Here is a 20225-nt window from a genome sequence, read left to right as displayed (position 1 = left end):
GAGATTCCAGGAGACAAAGAAACAGTCGCTTCCAGGGACCCACTGGGACAATCTGAGGGGCCTTAGGTGCGTGATTGCGAGCTGGGAGAGAGAAAACGAACGGAGGGGAGGGATCCCTTTCTGCGGAGAGAAAGGAAAGAGAAAGAGCAGATGGGGAAGCACAGGACTATATCTGGACAAGAGAAAAACCTTGGACCTGGATGGAGAAAGATCCAATCTCTAACTCCTGGGGCTTTCTCCGGACTGGAGTTGGCTGCTGGGATTGCGCACCTGGGGAGGAGAGGAGCCAGCCCCGGGTTCAGTGGCTAGGTCAGGGGTGCAGTCCCCAGTAGGAGAAAGCGATCCCCTCCCTGGAGAGCTGTGGGACAGGACAAAGCCTGCTTGCGCCTGCCAGCAGGGGACCATATATCAGGCGGTGCAGAGCAGCATTTCCCCAGTATCTGCCGGAGGAGGGAGTTTGAACCCCAGCCAAGCACCAGGCACTGGAGTGGGCAAGACAAACCACCTCGTTTGCACCCGCAGTACAGTGAGGACGGCTGGATCAGTGTGGTTTGGGATATCCGTCGGTGGAAGAGAGACTGGGGTATCGCCATTTTTCTCCCCATCACCAACAAGGTGGGGCTTCAGGGATCAGACCGCAGGGCCCACAGTGGAGGCGGGGCCGCCTATGCCAAGCCACGCCCAACCGCGTCTGGGAACTGTGTATCTACTGGAGCAGAATAGGTGCTGAGGAACCGGAAGGCCCCTCCTCCAGACCAGCGCTGCTGCATTGCCTGGTCTAATTCTTGGACAGTTCTTATTATATAGATATAGTCTTCCTTTTCTCCTTCTTATCTCTCCCTTCCTCTAGTCTCGTTACTCTGGTCTTTGGTCTGTTTAAGCAGACGTATCTAATCCATTCTCTTGATCCACGTTTCACACCTCCTTCTTTATTCTCCTTTCTCTCTCTCTGGATTAAGCCGTATAGTTTCTCTGTCTGATCAAGTTTCATTTTTTTCTTTTTCCCCACCCCTGTCATTTATTTCTTTGTATGGGATAAGGCCTCTTCCATCAGCATCGCCTCCACCCTGTTGTTTACTTGTAGCTGGGGTCTCTGGTTTTGTGTTTTTGAGGTTTGTTTGTTTGTGGGGTTGTGTGTTTTTGTTTTCTGTTTGTTTGTTTTCCTTTACAGGGCTACTTCAACAAACAAATCAAAGCACACTTAGTGGAGGGTTCAAAACATCACTACGAGTAGGGAGATAAAATAACGAATGTCACAACAACAGAGAGCAAGTAACACTCTCCAAAAAATACCTCCGGAAGGGCCAGGCCCTGGACCGTGTATGACCCCTCTTTAATATAGTAGTGCTCGCAGGTGCAGGGCATATAACAAGCTTTTAAAACACATAAGGGACAGAAAGCTAGCCAAAATGATGAAACAGAAGAATTTTCTTCAAAAGAATTCCAGGAAGAAATGACAGCTAAAGAATTGCTCAAAACAGATACAAACAATATAACTGAACAAGAATTTAGAATAATAGTCATAAGATTAATCGCTGGACTTGAAAAAAAGCGTAGAAGACAATAGAGAATCTATTGCTGCAGAGATCAAGGAACTAAAAAATAATCATGATTAATTTAAAAATGCTGTAAATGAGGTGCAAAATAAACTAGAGGAGGTGACAGTGAGAACTGAGAGGCAGTGGGGGAGAATAGGTGAAACAGAAGATAAAATTATGGAAAAATATGAAGCAGAGAAAAAGAGATAAAAAAAATTCTGGATCATGAGGGGAGAATTATAGAACTAAGTGATTCAATGAAACTAAACAATATCTGTATCATAGGAGTTCCAGAAGAAGAAGAGAGAGAAAAAGGGACTGAAGGTGTGCTTGAACAAATCATAGCTGAGAATTTCCCCAATCTGGGGAAGGAAACAGACATTGAAATCCAGAAGGCACAGAGAACTCCCTTCAGATGTAACTTGAATCAATCTTCTGCCCGACATATCATAGTGAAACTGGCAAAATACAAAGATAAAGAGAGAATTCTGAAAGCAGCTAGGGATAAACGGGCCTTAACCTACAATGGTAGACACATAAGAGTCATAGCAGATCTATATACTGAAACTTGGCAGGCCAGAAGGGAGTGGCAGGGAATTTTCAATGTGATGAATACGAAAAATATGCAGCCAAGAACCCTTTATCCAGCACTCCTGTCACTCAGAATAGAAGGAGAGATAAAAGTTTTCCCAAACAAACAAAACCTGAAGGAATTCATTACCGCTAAACCAGTCCTACAAGAGAGCCTAAGGGGAACTCTGTGAGTGTTGCAAAGACCACAAAGGCAAGAGACATCACTAGAAGCAAATATCTACAGATAGTACAACGAGTCTAAACCCATATCTTTCAATAATAACGCTGAATGTAAAGGGACTAAATGCTCCAATCAGAAGACGTAGGGTATCAGAATGGATAAAAAAAAAACAAACAAGACCCATCTATTTTCTGTCTACAAGAGACCCATTTTAGACCTGAGGACACCTTAAGATTGAAAGTGAGGGGTGGAGAACCAGCTATCATGCCACTGGGATTCAAAAGAAAGCTGGAGTAGCCATACTTATATCAGACAAACTAGATTTTATAAAGACTGTAACAAGAGATGAAGAAGGACATTATATAATAATTATGGGGTCTATCCGTCAGGAAGAGCTAACAATTATAAATGTTTATGCATTTATATATGGGAGCACCCAAATATATAAAACAATTAATCACAAACATAAGCAACCTTATTGGTAAGAATGTGGTAATTGCAGGGGACTTTAATACTCCACTTACAACAATGGATAGATCATCTAGGCAGAAAATCAATAAACAAACAATGGCCTTGAATCATACACTGGACCAGATGGACTTGAGAGATATATTTAGAACTTTGCATCCTAAAGCAGCAGAATATACATTCTTCTCGAGTGCACATGGAACATTCTCCAAGATAGATCACGTACTGGGTCACAAAACAGTCCTCAATAAATATAAAAGAATTGAGATCATACCATGCACACTTTCAGATCACAATGCTATGAAACTTGAAATCAATCACAGGAAAAAGTCTGGAAAACCTCCAAATGCATGCAGGTTAAAGAACATCCTACTATAGAATGAATGGGTCAACCAGGCAATTAAAGAAGAAATTTAAAAATATATTGAAACAAATGAAAATGAAAATACAACAATCCAAACCCTTTGGGATGCAGCAAAGGCAGTCCTAAGAGGAAAATACATCGCAATCCAGGCCTATCTCAAGAAATAAGAAAAATCCCAAATACAAAATCTAACAGTACACCTAAAGTTCTAAAGGAACTAGAAACAGAACAACAAAGAAACCCCAAACCCAGCAGAAGAAGAAAAATAATAAAGATCAGAGCAGAAATAAAAAATACAGAATAAAAAAAAAAGAAATAGTAAAACAGATCAATGAAATTGAGTTGGTTTTTTGAAAAAATAAACAAAATTGATAAACCCTGGCCAGACATCTCAAAAAGAAAAGAGAGAGGACCCAAATAGATATAATCACGAATGAAAATGGATTTGTCACAACCAATCCCTCAGAAATTCAAGCAACTATCAAAGAATACTATAAAAAAACTATGCCAACAAACAGGACAACCTGGAAGAAATGTACAAATTCCTGGACACCCACACACTTCCAAAACTCTAACGGGAAGAAATAGAAAATTTGAACAGACCCATAACTAGTGAAGAAATTGAATCAGTTATCAAAAATCTCCCAACAGATAAGAGTCCTGGACCAGATGGCTTCCCTGGGGAATTCTATCAGACATTTACAGCAGAGTTAATAATTATCCTTCTCAAGCTGTTCCAAAAAATAGAAATTGAAGGAAAACTTCCAGACGCATTCTATGAAGCCAACATTACCTTGATTCCCAAACCAGACAGAGAACTACAAAAAAAGGAGAACTACAGGCCAATATCCATGATGAACATGGATGCAAAAATTCTCAACAAGATTCTAGCATATCAAATTCAACATCATATAAAAAGAATTATTCACTAGGATCAAGTGGGATTCATTCCTGGGCTGCAGAGCTGGTTCAATATTCACAAATCAATCAGTGTGATATATCACATTAATAAAAGAAAGGATAAGAACCATATGATTCTGTCAATAGATGCAGAAAGAGCATTTGATAAAATACAACATCGTTTCTTAATAAAAACCCTCAAGAAAGTCAGAATAGAAGGAACATACTTAAACATTATAAAAGCCACATATGAAAAGCCCACAGCTGATACCATCCTCAATGGGGGAAAGCTCTCAGCTCTCAGCTTTCAGGAACACAACAGGGATGTCCACTCTCACCGCTGTTGTTTAACATAGTGTTGGAAGTCCTAGCATCAGCAATCAGACAACAAGATAAAATACAAGGCATCAAAACTGGCAAAGAAGTCAAACTTTCACTTTTCTCAGATGACATGATACTCTACATGGAAAACCTGAAAGACTCCACTGAAAGACTGCTAGAACTGATATATGAATTCAGCAAAGTCGCACAGTACAAAATCAATGTACAGAAATCAGTTGCATTTTTATACACCAATAATGAAGTAACAGAAAGAGGAATAAAGAAATTGATCCCATTTACAATTGCACCAAGAACCATAAAGTACCTAGGAATAAACCTAACCAAAGATGTTAAAGACCTGTATGCTGAAAACTATAGAAAGCTTATGAAGGAAATTGAAAAGGACACAAAGAAATGGAAAAACATTGCATGCTCATGGACTGGAAAAATAAATATTGTTAAAATGTCAATACCACCCAAAGCAATCTACACATTCAATGCAATCCCAATCAAAATTGCACCAGCATTCTTCTTGAAGCTAGAACAAGCAATCCTAAAATTTGTATGGAACCACAAAAGACCCCAAATAGCCAAAGTGATATTGAAGAAGAAAACCAAAGAGGGAGGCATCATAAGTAGACTTTAGTCTCTACTACAAAGATGTAATCATCAAGACAGTATGGTATTGGCACAAAAACAGACACATAGACCATGAAATAGAATAGAGAATCCAGAATTGGACCCACAGATGTATGGCCAACTAATCTTTGACAAAGCAGGACAGAGTATCCAATGTAAAAAAGACAGTCTCTTTAGCAAATGGTGCTGGGAGAACTGGACAGCAACATGCAAAAGAATGAAACTAGACCACTTACACCATTCACAAAAATAAACTCTAAATGGATGAAGGACCTGAATGCGAGACAGGAAACCACCAAAACCCTAGAGGAGAAAGCAGGAAAAAACCTCTTTGACCTCAGCCGCAGCAATTTCTTACTCGACACATCTCCAAAGGCAAGGGAATTAAAAGCAAAAATGAACTATTGGGACCTCATCAAGATAAAAAGTTCCTGCACTGCAAAGGAAACATTCAACAAAACTAAAAGGCAACCGACACATTGGGAAAAGATATTTGCAAATGACATATTGGATAAAGGGCTAGTATCCAAAATCTATAAGGAACTTACCACACTCTACACCTGAAAAACAAATAATCCAGTGAAGAAATGGGCAGAAGACACAAATAGACACTTTTGCAAAGAAGACATCCAGATGGCCAACAGGCTCATGAAAAGATGCTCAACGTCACTCCTCATCAGGGAAATACAAATCAAAGCCACACTGAGATATCACCTCGCATCGGTCAGAGTGGCTAAAATGAACAAATCAGGAAACTACAGATGCTAGCGAGGATGTGGAGAAACAGGAACCCTCTAGCACTGTTGGTGGGAATGCAAACTGGTGCAGCCACTCTGGAAAACAGTGTGGAGGTTCCTCAAAAAGTTAAAAATAGAACTACCCTACGACCCAGCAATAACATTACTAGGAATTTACCCAAGGGATACAGGAGTACTGATGCATAGGGGCACGTGTACCCCAATGTTTATAGCAGCACTTTTAACAATAGCCAAATCATCAAAGAGCCTAAATGTCCATCAACTGATGAGTGGATAAAGAAGATGTGATTTATATACACAATGGAATACTACTTGGCAATGAGAAAAAATGAAATCATGCCATTTGCCACAACATGAATGGAACTGGAAGGTATTATGCTGAGTGAAATAAGTCAGTCAGAGAAAGACAGATAACATATGTTTTCACTCATATGTGGATCTTGAGAAGTTTAACAGAAGACCATGGTGGAAGAGACGGGGAAAAAAATAGTTACAAACAGAGAGGGATGGAGGCAAACCACAAGAGACTCTTAAGTACAGAGAACATACTGAGCGTGGATGGGGAGGGGGGGAGAGGGGAAAAGAGGTGATGGGGATTGAAGAGGGCACTTGTTGGGATGAGCACTGGGTGTTGTATGTAAGCCTATTTGACAATAAATTCTATTCATAAAATAAAAAATAATAAAGTGTGCTGGTTCTGTATGCTAGTTACCATAGAATTTATTAGGAAGGAAGGAAGGAAGGAAGGAAGGAAGGGAGGAAGGAAGGAAGGAAGGAAGGAAGGAATCGTAGACTTACATAAAAGGAAAAACATAGTATGTCTGTGGATTGGAAGATCTAATATATTTGTCTCAATTCTCTCCAAATTCATCTTAGATTTAATGTAATTCCAATCAAGATCCCAACAGTTTTGTAGATATAGGCAGGCTGATCATTATATTTACATATACTAGGATAGCCAGAAGCAAAGGAACTAAAATAATTGAAGCAATTTTGAAAAGGAAGAATACATTTGGAGAACTCACATTAGCTGGTGTTATGACTTATTACACAGCTACAGTGATCAAGACAGTATTAGTGAAGGGCTAGACACACAGATCAATGGAACAGAAGAGAGTCCAGAAAAAGACTTACATAAATATGGCCAATTGATTTTTCACAAAGGGACAAAGATAATTCAATGGAAATGGATAATATTTTCAACAAATGGCACAGGAGGAATTAGATATCCAAATGCAAACAAAAATAGTAAATCTCAAATTAAACTTCACACCGTGCAGTAAAAGAAACTCAAAATGGATCATAAACCTATAAAACTTTTAAAAGAAAACATAGTAGAAAATCTTTGTGGCCTTGAGCTTGGCAAAGATTTCTTAGATACAATACCAAAATCCCAATAAAATAAAAACATTAATAAATTGTGCTGCATAAAAATAAAAGATTTTCAATCTGTAAAAGTCACTTTAACAATGAAAAGACAAGCTACAGACTGAGAGAAAATCCTTGCAGCCATACAATGGAGTACTACTCAGCAATCAAAATGCATGAACAATTCACACAACAAATTGGATGGACATCAGAGGCCTTATGCTGAATGCAAAAGACTAGCCTCCAAAGAGTACACATTGTATACCCACATTTATATGACTTAATGAAAAAGACAAAACTATAGGGATACATCAGTAGTTACCAGGGGTTAGGGGTTCACTATCAAGGAGCAACATTCAGGAACTATTTGAGGTGATGGGACTGTTCTGTATCCCAATTGTGGGGGTGGTCACATGGCTCTAAATTAAGTGAATTAAAACCCATAGAAGTTCACAGAAAAAAAAGGGACTTTTACTATATGTAAATTCAAAACTTAATAAGAAAAATAAAAACAAATGCACGAAAACCCACAAATCTAATCCCAAATTACAAACACCTGATTTTCCTTTTTTTTTTTTTAATATTTATTTATTTTTAAGAGAGAGAGAGACAGACAGACAGCACTCGAGCGGGGGAGGTGCAGAGAGAGAGGGAGACACAGACCCTGAAGCAGGCTCCAGGCTCTGAGCTGTTAGCACAGAGCCCAACACGGGGCTTGAACCCATGAACTGTGAGATCGTGACCTGAGCCGAAGTCATATGCTTAACTGACTGGGCCACCCAGGCGCCCCACAAACACCTGATTTTCAAACATTTTGGCCAGAACGCTACTCTCATAACCTGTGGCCACATTGTCCTTGGCACCATCAGCCTAAAAAGAATGGCTAAGTTGCCAGGAGTACATCTCGCCTTGGTGTTAATTTATTCAATTCAATGGAACAAATATTTATTGACCTAACTATTTGCCAGGCGCTATTCAAGCACTCTGGATACATCTATAAATAAACTAAACTAAAGCCCACACCCAGGTGTGAGGGGAGTAGTGTAGATAATAAACATAATAAATATGTAAATTATAAATAATAAAAGTTATTATACAATACATACTGCATTATTACAATGGAGTATAATATGTTAATGTATTAGCATGAATAAGTAAATTATACATTATGAAGGAAGATAAGTGCCATTGGGAGAAAACATGAAGAGTGCTGGGGTGGAGGAAGGAAGCAATTTGCAATTTTAATTTGGGTGGCAGAGTTGGCCTCCTTGAGAAGGTGACAACTGGGCAGACTTGAAAGATGGGATGCAGATATCCTGAGGAAAAGCGTTTCAAGCAAAGGGAACAGCCAGCAAAAACCCTTAAGTTGGGAGTATGTCCGGTATGTTCAGGGAACAGCAAGGAAGCCTATATTATTACCTTGATACCAAAGCTACACAAAGAAACAAACAAACAAAAAACTACAGACAAGATCCCTAACGAATATACATGGAAAAACTGCCAACAACACACTAGCAAACCAACTCCAACAGCATATTTAAAGGATTGTACACTATGATCAAGTGGAGATTATCCCAGGAATGCAGGCTGTGAGTGATTCAATATGAGAAAATCAGTCAATGTAACGCACCACATTAGCAGACAAAGGGGAAGAAAAACAAATGATTGCCTCAGTTGATGTAGAAAAGCATTTGACAATATCCAACACCCTTTCATGATAAAAAACACTCAGAAAACCAAGAATCAATAAAGACTTCCTCAACATGACAAAGGGCATTTATGAAAAGCCTGCAGCTAACATACTCAGTGGTAAAAGCTGGTCCTCAAATTCATATGGAATTGCAAGGAACTCTAAATAGTCACAACGATATTTAAAAAGAACAAAGTTGGACTGCTCACATGTCCTGAGTTCAAAACTTACCATAATGCTACAGTAATCAAAACAGTGTGGTACAAGCTTGACACATAGTCCAGTGGAATAAGATTGAGTCTTCAACAAGGATGCTAGGACCATTCAATGGAGAAAGAATAGAATCTTCAACACATGGTCCTGAGAGAAACGGATAGCCACATGCAAAAGAATGAAGATGAACTCTGGCCTCACATCATATAATGGATCAATGACCTAAACACAAGAGCCAAAATTATAAAACTTTTAGGGGAAAACACAGAGGTAAATCTTCATATCTTTGATTTTGGCAATGGATTCTTACATGTAACACCAGAATCATAAGCAACAAAAGAAAAAAGAGATCACATAGATGTCATCAAAATTAAAAGCTTTTGTGCATCAGAGGACATTATGAAGAGAGCAATCTACAGAATGGGAGAGAATATTTGCAAATCATAAAACTGATAAGGGTCTATTATCCATAATATACAAAGAACTTATACAACTAAACAACAAAAAGAGAAACAATCCAATTTCAAAATGAGCAAAGGACTTGAACAGATATTTCTCCAAAGAAAATTCACAAATGGCCAGCAAGCACAGGAAGATGTTCATCATTTAGCCAACAGAGAAGTGCAAATCAAAACCGCAGTGAGCCACTTACACCACTTACAAATTGTGGTGTATACATACAGTGGGATGATATTCACCCATAATAAAGTAATAAAGTACAGATATATGTTACAACGGGGATGAACCTTGAAAACATGTTAAGTGAAGGAAGCCAGACAGAAAAGGCTACCTGTTGTGTGATTCTATTTATATGAAATATCCAAATTAGTAAATCCAAAGAGACAGAAAACCTGGCTGTGGCACAGTGGTTGGCTGAAGGAATGGGAGCGTATACAGGGTTTTCCTTTTAGAGGAATGAAAATATTTTGGAACTAGATAGAGGTAGTGTTTGCACATCATGAAGATTCTAAATGCCACTGAGTTGTCTGCTTTAAAATTGTTGTTTTGGGGCACCTGGGTGGTTCAGTCAGTTAAGCATCTGACTCTCGATCTTGGCTCAGGTCATGATCTCACAGTTCATGATTTCAAAACCCCCATCAGGCTCCACACTGATGGCGAGCAGTGGTGCTTGGGATTCTGTCTCTCCTTCTCTCTGTGCCTCCCCTGCTTGTGCATTCTCTACCCCTCCCTCTCTCAAAATAAATAAATAAACTTAAAAAATATATAAAATACAATTATGAATTTCATGTTATGTGAATTTACCTTAATAAAAAAAGTTAGACGTTTAACAAATGTTTTTAAGGAAAAGATGCCTAGCACCTGGGGAAGATGTTCTCGAAGTGTAATGTGCTTAAAAATAACAAGAAGAGATTTTTTAAAAATCCCTACACTCCCAACCCAGCGACTGTGATTCAGGAAATCTGGTTGATGAGACTGTATCTTAGCATGTTCACAACTGATTCTGATGAGGGAAGGTAGGCTATAGGGGCCACACTATGAGAAGCATTGCTCTGAGGTATGGATCCCAAGAGCAGGAATGGGAAGTGGGGTTTTGAATCCCAGGGAGGGCAGACACTGGTACCCCGTGGTGTTCCGGGATGGCTTGTATCTTACAAAAGACCTGTGCATGTAACTGAAAGTTATAATCCAAGAATACATGATTATCCATATCTCTCAAAGCCCAGAGGCGAGGACAGGGAAAGAGGGATGTTTGGTCAAATTTTACAAAGAGTGATGTCATTTCAGTTGAAAAACCCTAGAGGCCTTTGGGGGGATCTGAGCCAGTGAGGACGCTCCACATCACACAATGCCCAAGCTTGGCTATCCCCGTTCCCCCCCACCCCCCAACCCCAAGACCGCAGCCCACACCACAGGAGATGGTGCTCAGATCCGGGTATTTTTCCTGCTTAGTTGTGGAAGTCAGACTACCCCTCGTCTGGACTATATCCAGATTCTCAGGGCGGGGTTAAGTTACTCTGTCTCTTCTTACTACAGCTGGTGGATTCCTGAGCGATTAATTAGAAAATTAAAGGTAATACGATCGCGTTGTGGCAGTCCGCACAGGCCACTCCAGACAGCCACCACCCTCTCCCAAACCAGATCTTCACCAGGGCTTCCCTGTCAGGACCTGGGCCAGCCCCTCCTCCTGCATGCTCATGATTGGTTACCAAGGCCTTGACATTATGTCCTACAGAGGTCTCAGAAGGTTCTCCTGCCAGCAGCCCGCTGTCTGGGCTCCAGCCATCGCCATCCGTGAGGGGAGAGACCCACATCTCCTGTGTTCCTGCCCCTCCTCTTTCTCATTTCTACCCAACTCTCTGCCCCCCGCCCCCCGACCACACACACACACACACACACACACACACACACACACCAGAGTAGCCTCTGCAACATGCCTGCCTGCTCCCACAGAATAACACCCCCCTCATGCCCACCCTCGTGCCAGTCATGCCCGGACCCCCTTCCAAGCTAAGGTCGCAGGACTCCACTCGAGTGTGTGGCTCCGAGTCTCTGCGGTCCCTGCCAAGGCCTGGAGCTTTCCTCACTCAGCATGGCTGATTTTGGGTCTCTCCGTCAGGCCTTGGAATGCCTTCTCCAACCCCTCCCGGTCCAGGCACCTGTCTCTCTCATCACAGCTTAGCTCAGAGATCCTTTCATCCAGGAAGGCCCCACGGAGCCCGCCTCTCCCAGACTGTGTTAGGTGCACTGCTCCGTTTCCCCCTTAATTTCTGGGGCTGTCCCTGTATAACACCGACCACACAGGTGTAATGATCCCCTCACACTTCTGATTCTCCCACATGCGGTTGTAGGGCTGGGGCAGGCGTCATTTGCCCCCTTCCTCCAAGTCCTCACCAGGGCCTGGCCCCATGCTGGCACTCCCTGAGTGCTTACTGAAATTCTGGACTCGAGTTCTCTGGACTAGATGGTCTACCACGAAGGGAGCCAGAGAGGGGTAGACAGGAGCAGGCTTCCAAAGGAGCCACAAGACCCCGGCCCCTGGGACAGTGTCAGGGACACACTTGGGCAGCCATCCTGTGGCAGGGGAAGACCGACTCTGCACCAGGCTGCATGGCAGCCTTAACAGTCTGAGCCCTCCCAATCCCAAAAGCCACCACAAGAAACAGGAGTCCTCCCTTGGGGGGGTGGGGGAGGGCCAAAAACCACAAAGAGGACCAAATCCCGAATATGCTGCTTTTTTCCTATGCATACCGACTTATGATCATGTTTAATTTATAAATTAGGCCCAGCAAGAGGTTAATAGCACCTAAAAGCAAATAGAAAAATTATTAACAATATGCCATGATGAAAGTTATGTGAATGTGGGCTCTCTCTCAAAATAGCTTCTTGTACAGTGCTCCCCCTGCTTGTGGGGACGTGAGACAGTAAAATACCCAGAGGTGAGAAGAAGGAACGTGAAGGATGCAGGCATGTGACTCTGCCTTAGGCTACTATCGGCCTTCTGAGGAATGATCAGGAGGAGGGTCACCTGCTTCCAGACCATGGCTGGCTGCCAGAAACGAAACGGTGGAAATCGAAACCTCAGACAGGGGTCGCGGCGGACCCCCGCCGTTTAAGAGAAAGCTCCCTGCGAAGCCACAGCTCCATAGGAGGAAGGTCAGGCTTTTTTGGGTGGGTGCCTCCTGCCCAGCTGGGTTCTCACACCTGAGATGTACAACCAACACACATGTCTGCACGCACACACACACACACACACACGCCATGCACATACACTCTCAATCCACGGCCATCCAGAGGAGCATGGAAAAGCAAACCCAGCCTGAATGGCAGATGTAACAGAGCCAGAGGCCCTCGGGAGGCGACCGCTCAGGGGAGTCACCAGGGAAAGAGCCAGGCCACTCTCCGTGACCACCTAAGACCCAGATCCAAGACTGCCCGCAGGCATTGATGTTTGGAAGGTGGGATGCTGATGTCAAGGAGGTCTGAGGGGGGACCGGCAGCAGAGGGACACCCTCCAAAACACCTCCATCCCAGGGCCTCCAGCCTCAGAGAGAGCCGCAAAAAGTCAGGCCTTAATGCAGCCTGGCCTACAGAACTTCTGATTCCAGCAAACCCTAGACTACCCTAGAGGTTTGGGCATTTAGCAGTGTTTGAGCTACTGTGAAAAAGGCAAAGCGTTCACATAATTTAATTTTACAGTTTGCCAGACACCCTCGCTGGGTCTTTTGAATTGAGCTTATCACATATGCATCCAGAAAGTAAAATCTTGCTGGGTTTTGAACCTCGCGATATTTGCTAATTATGAGATCCTATCCCAGATGAACAGCAGCAGAGGAGGACAAAGGACTGTTGAGGGCTCTGGTCTGCGGAACGTCCACTGCAACCTTATCTTTGCCTGGTGCACACTGCTTTCCCACCGAAACACGTCCCCTTATCGGCGTGCATTCCTGCCACAACTTAAGTTCAAATTACAAGTCATCGAGATGGTTCCTTTTGTCGACATAGTGAACAAAAGTCAGCCTGTGAGGCACCGCAGGAGCTACAAGAGGTCAAATGCTAAGGCAGGAACCAAACCCTCTGACAGCCAACAGAGCTGGCTGCTTTTGAAGTGCTCCTGCTTTTGAAGAGGCACGTCTCTGGTCCCAGTTGTAGAGAGTGGCCCTTCTAGACCACAAAGCCTGTCCCTCCACAGCTCTGCCCAAAGGCTTCCATGGCTTCCCATCACCCCTGCAAGATAAGACGAAAATGGCCTAATGTGGTGAGCAGGCAAGGCCCACCATGGCCTGACCCACTCCTCTCTCCGTCTTCATCTCCAGACCCTCACTGTGGATCAGCTGGCCAAGAAGGAGGTCATCCATCTCAGGTAACAGGATCTAGTAAATTCCAGAGAAGGTCAGCATATGGTGTGGGATGCAGTGTGTGGGTGTCCTCTGTGGGGTGTGTGTCTGTGTGTGTGTGTGTGTGTGTGTATGAGTGTGAGGGATGTGGTGTGTGGGTGTCCTGTGTGGAATGCGTGTGTAAGCGGTGTGGATGTGTGGTATATGTGTGATGTGGTGGGTGGGGGGGATGTATGTTTCCTAGAGATTATACACTCTATGTTTTAGACATCACATATGTATTTGGGCAATTCCCTAATACATAACTTCCGTTTTATGAACAACATTCCTCAAATCATAGTTATTACATGGATTGAACCAACTAATGCTTGTGGAGAACTGGGCACAGCATCTGGTGCACAAGTGCTCAATGAACAGCAGCTGTGATCACTATCCTCTCCAATCCTCACCTCACAACAGCCCTCGGAGCAGATACTCTCATTATCCCTGCCTTCAAATCAGGAAATCAAAGCTCAGAGACATAAAATAACAGGCCCAAGGAACATGGCCACTAAGACGTAGAGAACTCTGCCTGAGTCGAAAGCCTGCAGCCTCTGCCCCTCCTCCCTGGAGAGCAGGGCCCACGTTGCACAGGCGGGACTGAGCCAAGTCACCTGCTGAGTGTCCGTGGTGGGCTGGGATGAACACCCTGTCCCCATTCCCAGCCCACTGACCTGGCTTCACCTCACAGATTCTCTCATGACAGACTAGGGTGTCACTCCTTCTCAAACCATCAAGGAATATCAAGGGTGATGTATTTCTTTTAATGAGGAAAAAACTGCTCTATTTATGAAGTCTGACTCTTACACATTTAAAAATTACTCATCGTGAACCCAAGATGACATCTGACACAAGGATTCATCTAGAACGAATTTGGGCCGATGCCGTCTATAGGGTAGAGACCAAACTTTAAACTGTAGGCTATTGTGTCAGAACATGTGGAAAATCATCACCATGATAATGGGAGTTTCCAGGAGAAGCAGGAAGAACACACACACATATACACATACACAGGTCTTGCAAGTGGACCTGGGATCAGAATCTGGCTCTATCATTTCCTTACTAAATTTGTGACTTTGGCCATGTTATGTATCCTTTCTTAGCCTTGGTTTCTTTATTGGTAAAGTTCTAGGACTGAGAGGGAATTAAATGAAAATAAGTGTTTAGTGCTTGGCTCCCAGAGACATCAAAAAATGACTACTACTTGTCATCACTCAATACCAACGTCTGGTGCCGACAACTATTTCCCTGCCCTCTAAGAGCTGGAAGAATAGGGTTCGACACTGACATTCCAAGTTGACCTGCAGGCCATCCAGGTGGCCAGGGTAGAGGCCTCCTTGGGGACACCCTCCCCCAGAATAGAAAGATCAGAGAGCCTCAGAAAGGGAATTCTCCCCAAGACAAAGCAAGAAGAGAAGGGCCTCGGGGTCCTGAGTGTCTCAGTTGGTTAAGCGTCTGACTTTGGTTCAGGTCATGATCTCACGGCTCATGAGTTTGAGCCCCACATCGTGCTCTCTGCTGATGGCTCAGAGCTTGGAGCCTGCTTTGGATTTTGTGTCTTCTCTCTCTCTGCCCTTCCCCTGCTCTCTCTCTCTCTCTCTGTCTCAAAAATAAAGAAACATTAAAAATTAATTAATTAATTAAAAATTTAAAAAATAAAAAAGAGCTCATAGATACAGAGAATAGATTGGTGGTTGCCAGAACCAGGGGGCGGGGGTGGACAAAATAAATGAAGGGAGTCAAAAGGTACAAATTTACAGTTTTAAAAGAAATACATCATAGGAATGTAAGGTACAGCATGGTGACTATAGTTAATAACATTATATTGCATATTTGAAAATTGCACAGAGAATAAATCTTAAAAGCTTTTATCACAAGAAAAAAATTGTAACTAGTGTGGTGATGGGTGTTATTAACTAGACTTATGTGGTGATCATTTTGCAATATATACAAGTATCGAATCACTATGTTTTATACTAAAAGTAATATAATGTCATATAGTCAATTATACTTCAGTAAAAAAAAATACATGAATAAATGCCTTATTTGATGGATTAACTAAAGTTAGATTTATGTTAGATTGATGGACTGCACAAAATTAATATTGGGCAACAGTAATATATACATAAGAAATGTAAGTATACATTTAAGAGTTATATTAAGTGTTTACATATTACATATGTAACACATATTTACTGGAAATAGGATAAAGATAACAGCATAGTAAACACTAAACAGTTAAACATTATGAGGATGCTATTAAATTATTTTAGGATAACCACTAAAAGGCTAATAGAGAGTATAAGATCAAATCAGTAAATGGAAAAAATTAAATAAAAAAATGAAAATTCTAATAATTCAAAAGAAAACAAGAAAAAGATCAAAAGAAAAAGTGGGACAAATAGAAAATACAAAATAACAAAGTAGCAATAATTTCAAACATGTTAATAATTATAAAAATATAAACAGAGCACATGCTTCAGTAACCAAAAAGTATCACACTGGGTTAAATGACAAAATAAAGCAAAAACAAAAATAGCTCTCTACAAAAAGCACACCTAAAACATCAGGACACAGAAACCTTAAAACGAAGGAATTTTTTTAAAGAAAATTCCGGGCACACACTAACCAAAAGAAAGCTGATATAGCCTTATTAGTATTAGAAAAAGTTGTCCTTATGACAAAATGTACTATTGGAGATAAAGAAGGCCACCATATGAGGTAAAAAAATTTTGATTCCATGAGATGATATAAAAATTGTAAATATGTGAGATTCAAATAGCCTCAGATATATGTAAGGTAAAAATTAACAGAAATTAACAAATCTATGAATATAATGAAAAATATTTCACATATCTTAGCAACTGATATTGTCAAACAGATTAAATGATCTGAAAATCTGAAGAAGACCCTTGACCAGTTTGATCTAAAGGACATAAATAGAACCTTGACTCTAACAACTGGAAAATATTCATTCTTTTCAAGCACACATGGAACAGTTAGGAAGATTTATCACACTGGAGGCCGCAAAGTCAAGCTCAACTACTTTCAAAGAATTACCATCAAACAGTCCACCATCTCTCATGATAATAAAGTTAGAAATTAGCAAGGAAAGAAAATGACCAAAAACACTCTGTAACTTTGGAAATCCACAAGTCAAACAAGATTCAAGAAGGAAACTCTAAGTCACAAAGGAAATGGAAACATTTAGGACTAAATAACGTTGAAAGTGCCACGTAAGGAAACTTGCACCTTACAGCTAAAGTAAAGGACAGAGACATTTGCATTTTGCATTTAAAAAGAGGACTGAAAATCAGTCTCCTAATCAATTAAATTAAGAGGAATACCAGAATAAACCAAAGCAAAGAAGACATAATAAGAATGAACAAACGAAGACAGAAATAGAAAATTTACACATGAGAGATAGGAAAAGCTGAAAGTTGCTTCATGGGACACACAAATAAATAAACCCCCTGTCAAGAATGTTGGGGGGGTGGGGGGTGGAGGGGAAAGAAAAGACACAAACAATCCTGTCAGGAACCAAAAGTTAAAAAAGGATATTAGGAACAGCCCTGTGTCAGTAAATTGAAACTTAGATGGAATGGGAAAATGAACTTTAAAAATGGCTAAGAATGATTCAAGAAGAAATCTGAATTTATCCTCACAAAAATAAATCTTAACAAGAAAACATCAGGCTTATGAGGGTTTTACTGGCAGACTCTATCACAAAGCTAAGGAATAGAAATCGTAACCTATGTTACTATTACTTCCAGAGAATAGAAGAGTCAACACTGACCAACTCGCGTTATGAGGTTACCGCAAACTTTATCATAAAAACAGTCAAGAAAAGAGCATGGAAGGAAAAGCTTTTTCAGGAGCAAAAGTCCTTATAAAAAATTAGCAAATCGAAGCCAGCAATAAATGTATCATGAGCAAGTTGGTATCTGCATGAATGCAAGATTAGGAAACCAATTAATTTAGCATGTTAGCTGATGAAACGAGAACAATCATATGATTATCTCCGTAGAGATCTGGCATCCTTCCCCCTCACCATCAGCCCTCCACACTGAAATCTGACCGATCCAACATATTTGGATTAAAATGTGCAATGTCTTTCAGAAGGGTGTCCCGTGGCAGTCAATGTAAGATGGCTTGGAGAGGTGGTAGGCAGGAGAGTTTCTTGCAATATTAATTTATGTTTTGTCCTTGCTCCCTGGGGAGAACCCAAAAGATAACCAACTACTGCTGTTGTGCTCTTTCATTTGTTTTCCCTGCCCCCCCTAAGGAAGGAGGGGTGTTCTTTGCTCTCCCTTGCTTTAGTGGAAGTCTGTCTTACAGGAATGAAAGTCTGGAGTCATGGAGGAGATGGGCCTGTGAAGTAAGAGGAGATCATCGTCTTTGTTACAGGAAGTGGAAGCAATGTGAAAGACCAGGAAGAACCAGGGATGGGGAAGGACCAGGATGTGGTCATCCTGTAAGTCAAAGGACCTCCTCCCACACCCTGGCAGTGCAGGGGCAAGGGTGAGGGCAGCGGGTAAGATAAGGCCCCCCAAAGGCTGCCCAGCACACCATGGAGGCCAGGCAGGCACCAAGGCTCCCAGGAGCAGCAGCAAGGATGCCGAAGCAGAAAGTGAGATTATCAGCAGAGTTCTGCCCTCCGTTTCCAAGATCTGGTAAGCCCCCTGGTTCTCGTGCAACTCAAAAGCAGCCTCCAACCATCTGTTGATTGACTCAGATTGGTTTTCTGCCTGCTCCCAAAGGCAGAGGAGACTGGAGCCAAAGTTAACTTGAGTTAAAAAAAAAAAAAAAAAAAGTCACGTGATGTTTTTGCACACCTAGTTTGCAGTCAAGGCTTCCTACCCACCACCCATGCACAGGATATTTGGGGGGGAAATGGGAGACAGATACACTGATGACCGGATTACGGAAGCTGGCAGCAAAGCTCTACCTCTCCTCCAGGTCTGGCCACAGCTTGAAGTTGCCTTGGGAGTCACTGCCGGCGTCTTCCTTCTGGGCATGCGGAGCTGGGTCTTGCCCAGCCCTCGGGGGCTCCTTCAGGTCTCTGCGCAGGTGGAGGGTGCCACCGGCCATGCTGTCCAGAAAGCTGAGGATCTGGAGGCAGCTCTGTATCTTGGGTGGGAATGGGCTGGCAGAGGCAAAGGCCGCACTCAGGAAGTCAGCAAATGGCCTGGCCTTTGTGTCTGCCTCCGAGTGCAGAGGGGCTCCCTCTTCCTCCTGCGCCCCGAAACATCCCAGCAAACAGAGGTCCTCGGCCAGCTTCTCAAAAAGCCCGTTCTTCTTGAAGAAGTCACTGTTGACAGGGTCCAGGTGCAATGCCGCAGATAAGGCACAGAGGGTGTGCAGGACCAGGTCCAGGGTCTGGCTGGGGGACACCATCCCCCACGCCTGCAGCGGGGGCTCCTGGAGAGACCCCTCCAGGTCAGAGAGCAGGGACAGGAGTCCATTGAACCCACTGGACACTCTGAAAGCAGCACGGCCTTTGGGGGTGTCCAGGATCCTGAGTAGAGACTGAAACACCAACAGGATAAAAATGAGGAAAGCACAGGAAAAATCTGTTAACGCAGAGCCCTGACACATCCCTGCCAAAGCACTGCACCTGCTCTCGCCTGTTCAAGTGGTAGGAAATGCAAGCTACCTGAGGGTGATTCTGAAACAGGGGGAGGTCTATATTGTTCCTCCTCATTTTAGTTGCCCCTCAGTGCCTGCTTTCAAATGGCGGCTGCTAAAGCCTATGCTGATGTATAAGGTTGGTTTACTGTCCTGGATCTTAACTTCAATGCATCTCCCTCCAGAAAGCTCTCTTTGACCCCTGCCTTATCCTGACCCCAGGCCGAGAGCTCACATAGCCCCCTCTCATTTGTTGAACCCAGTTCTCTTCACACTTTACTGAAGTGACTTGAAAACTGCCTCAGCCCTCCACTAGATTGAAGCCCCGTAAAATCAGGCAATGCACTGCTGTGGAATGTAGCACACACTTAATAAATATTTGCTGAATGAGTGGAACGAACCATCTCTTATATTGCAAAGGAGACCCACAATGCAATCTCTGTAAAGTGGTTTATTATTTATCTCCCTCTCTGTGCAAACGTAAGTACCTCTATTAAGTGAAGAAAGAGAATAAAATGAGTCTACTTAAAATCTGGTGTGCAAATATGAAGGAATCAAGGTAGAGAAGAGAAGCATTTCATGGAAGGAAACATAAGTATAGTAAATAGAATAGACCATGTGTGGAGTTCAGGCTATGCGTAACATACATTGTAGAATCGAACTTCTCCAGATCACTGAGATTTTACTGGACACATTTTTATTTCCTTCTACCATCAAACATTTATTGAACCCTTACAGTGTGCCCTTCA

At 42.3% G+C, this 20225-nt stretch overlaps 1 protein-coding gene across 9 annotated transcripts in view; it reads right to left on the bottom strand.

The window, feature by feature from the left end:
* WDFY4 (WDFY family member 4) overlaps positions 1-20225 on the bottom strand; it is a 293352-nt gene that overhangs the window by 219028 nt on the left and 54099 nt on the right. For all 9 annotated transcript variants that reach the window (XM_047073092.1, XM_047073091.1, XM_047073085.1 and 6 more), the window contains one exon: positions 18797-19377. In XM_047073092.1, the coding sequence (XP_046929048.1) occupies positions 18797-19377 (581 nt within the window). The remainder of the gene's footprint in view (positions 1-18796; positions 19378-20225) is intronic.

Source organism: Lynx rufus, unplaced genomic scaffold (assembly GCF_022079265.1).
Source record: "Lynx rufus isolate CCGP_SWC_20201006 ecotype Redwood Valley unplaced genomic scaffold, mLynRuf1.p SCAF_11, whole genome shotgun sequence".
In the NCBI taxonomy this organism is placed as follows: Eukaryota; Metazoa; Chordata; class Mammalia; order Carnivora; family Felidae; genus Lynx; species Lynx rufus.
The sequence above is the reverse complement of the archived record's forward strand: the minus strand, read 5'-3'. Positions and strand labels throughout refer to the sequence as shown.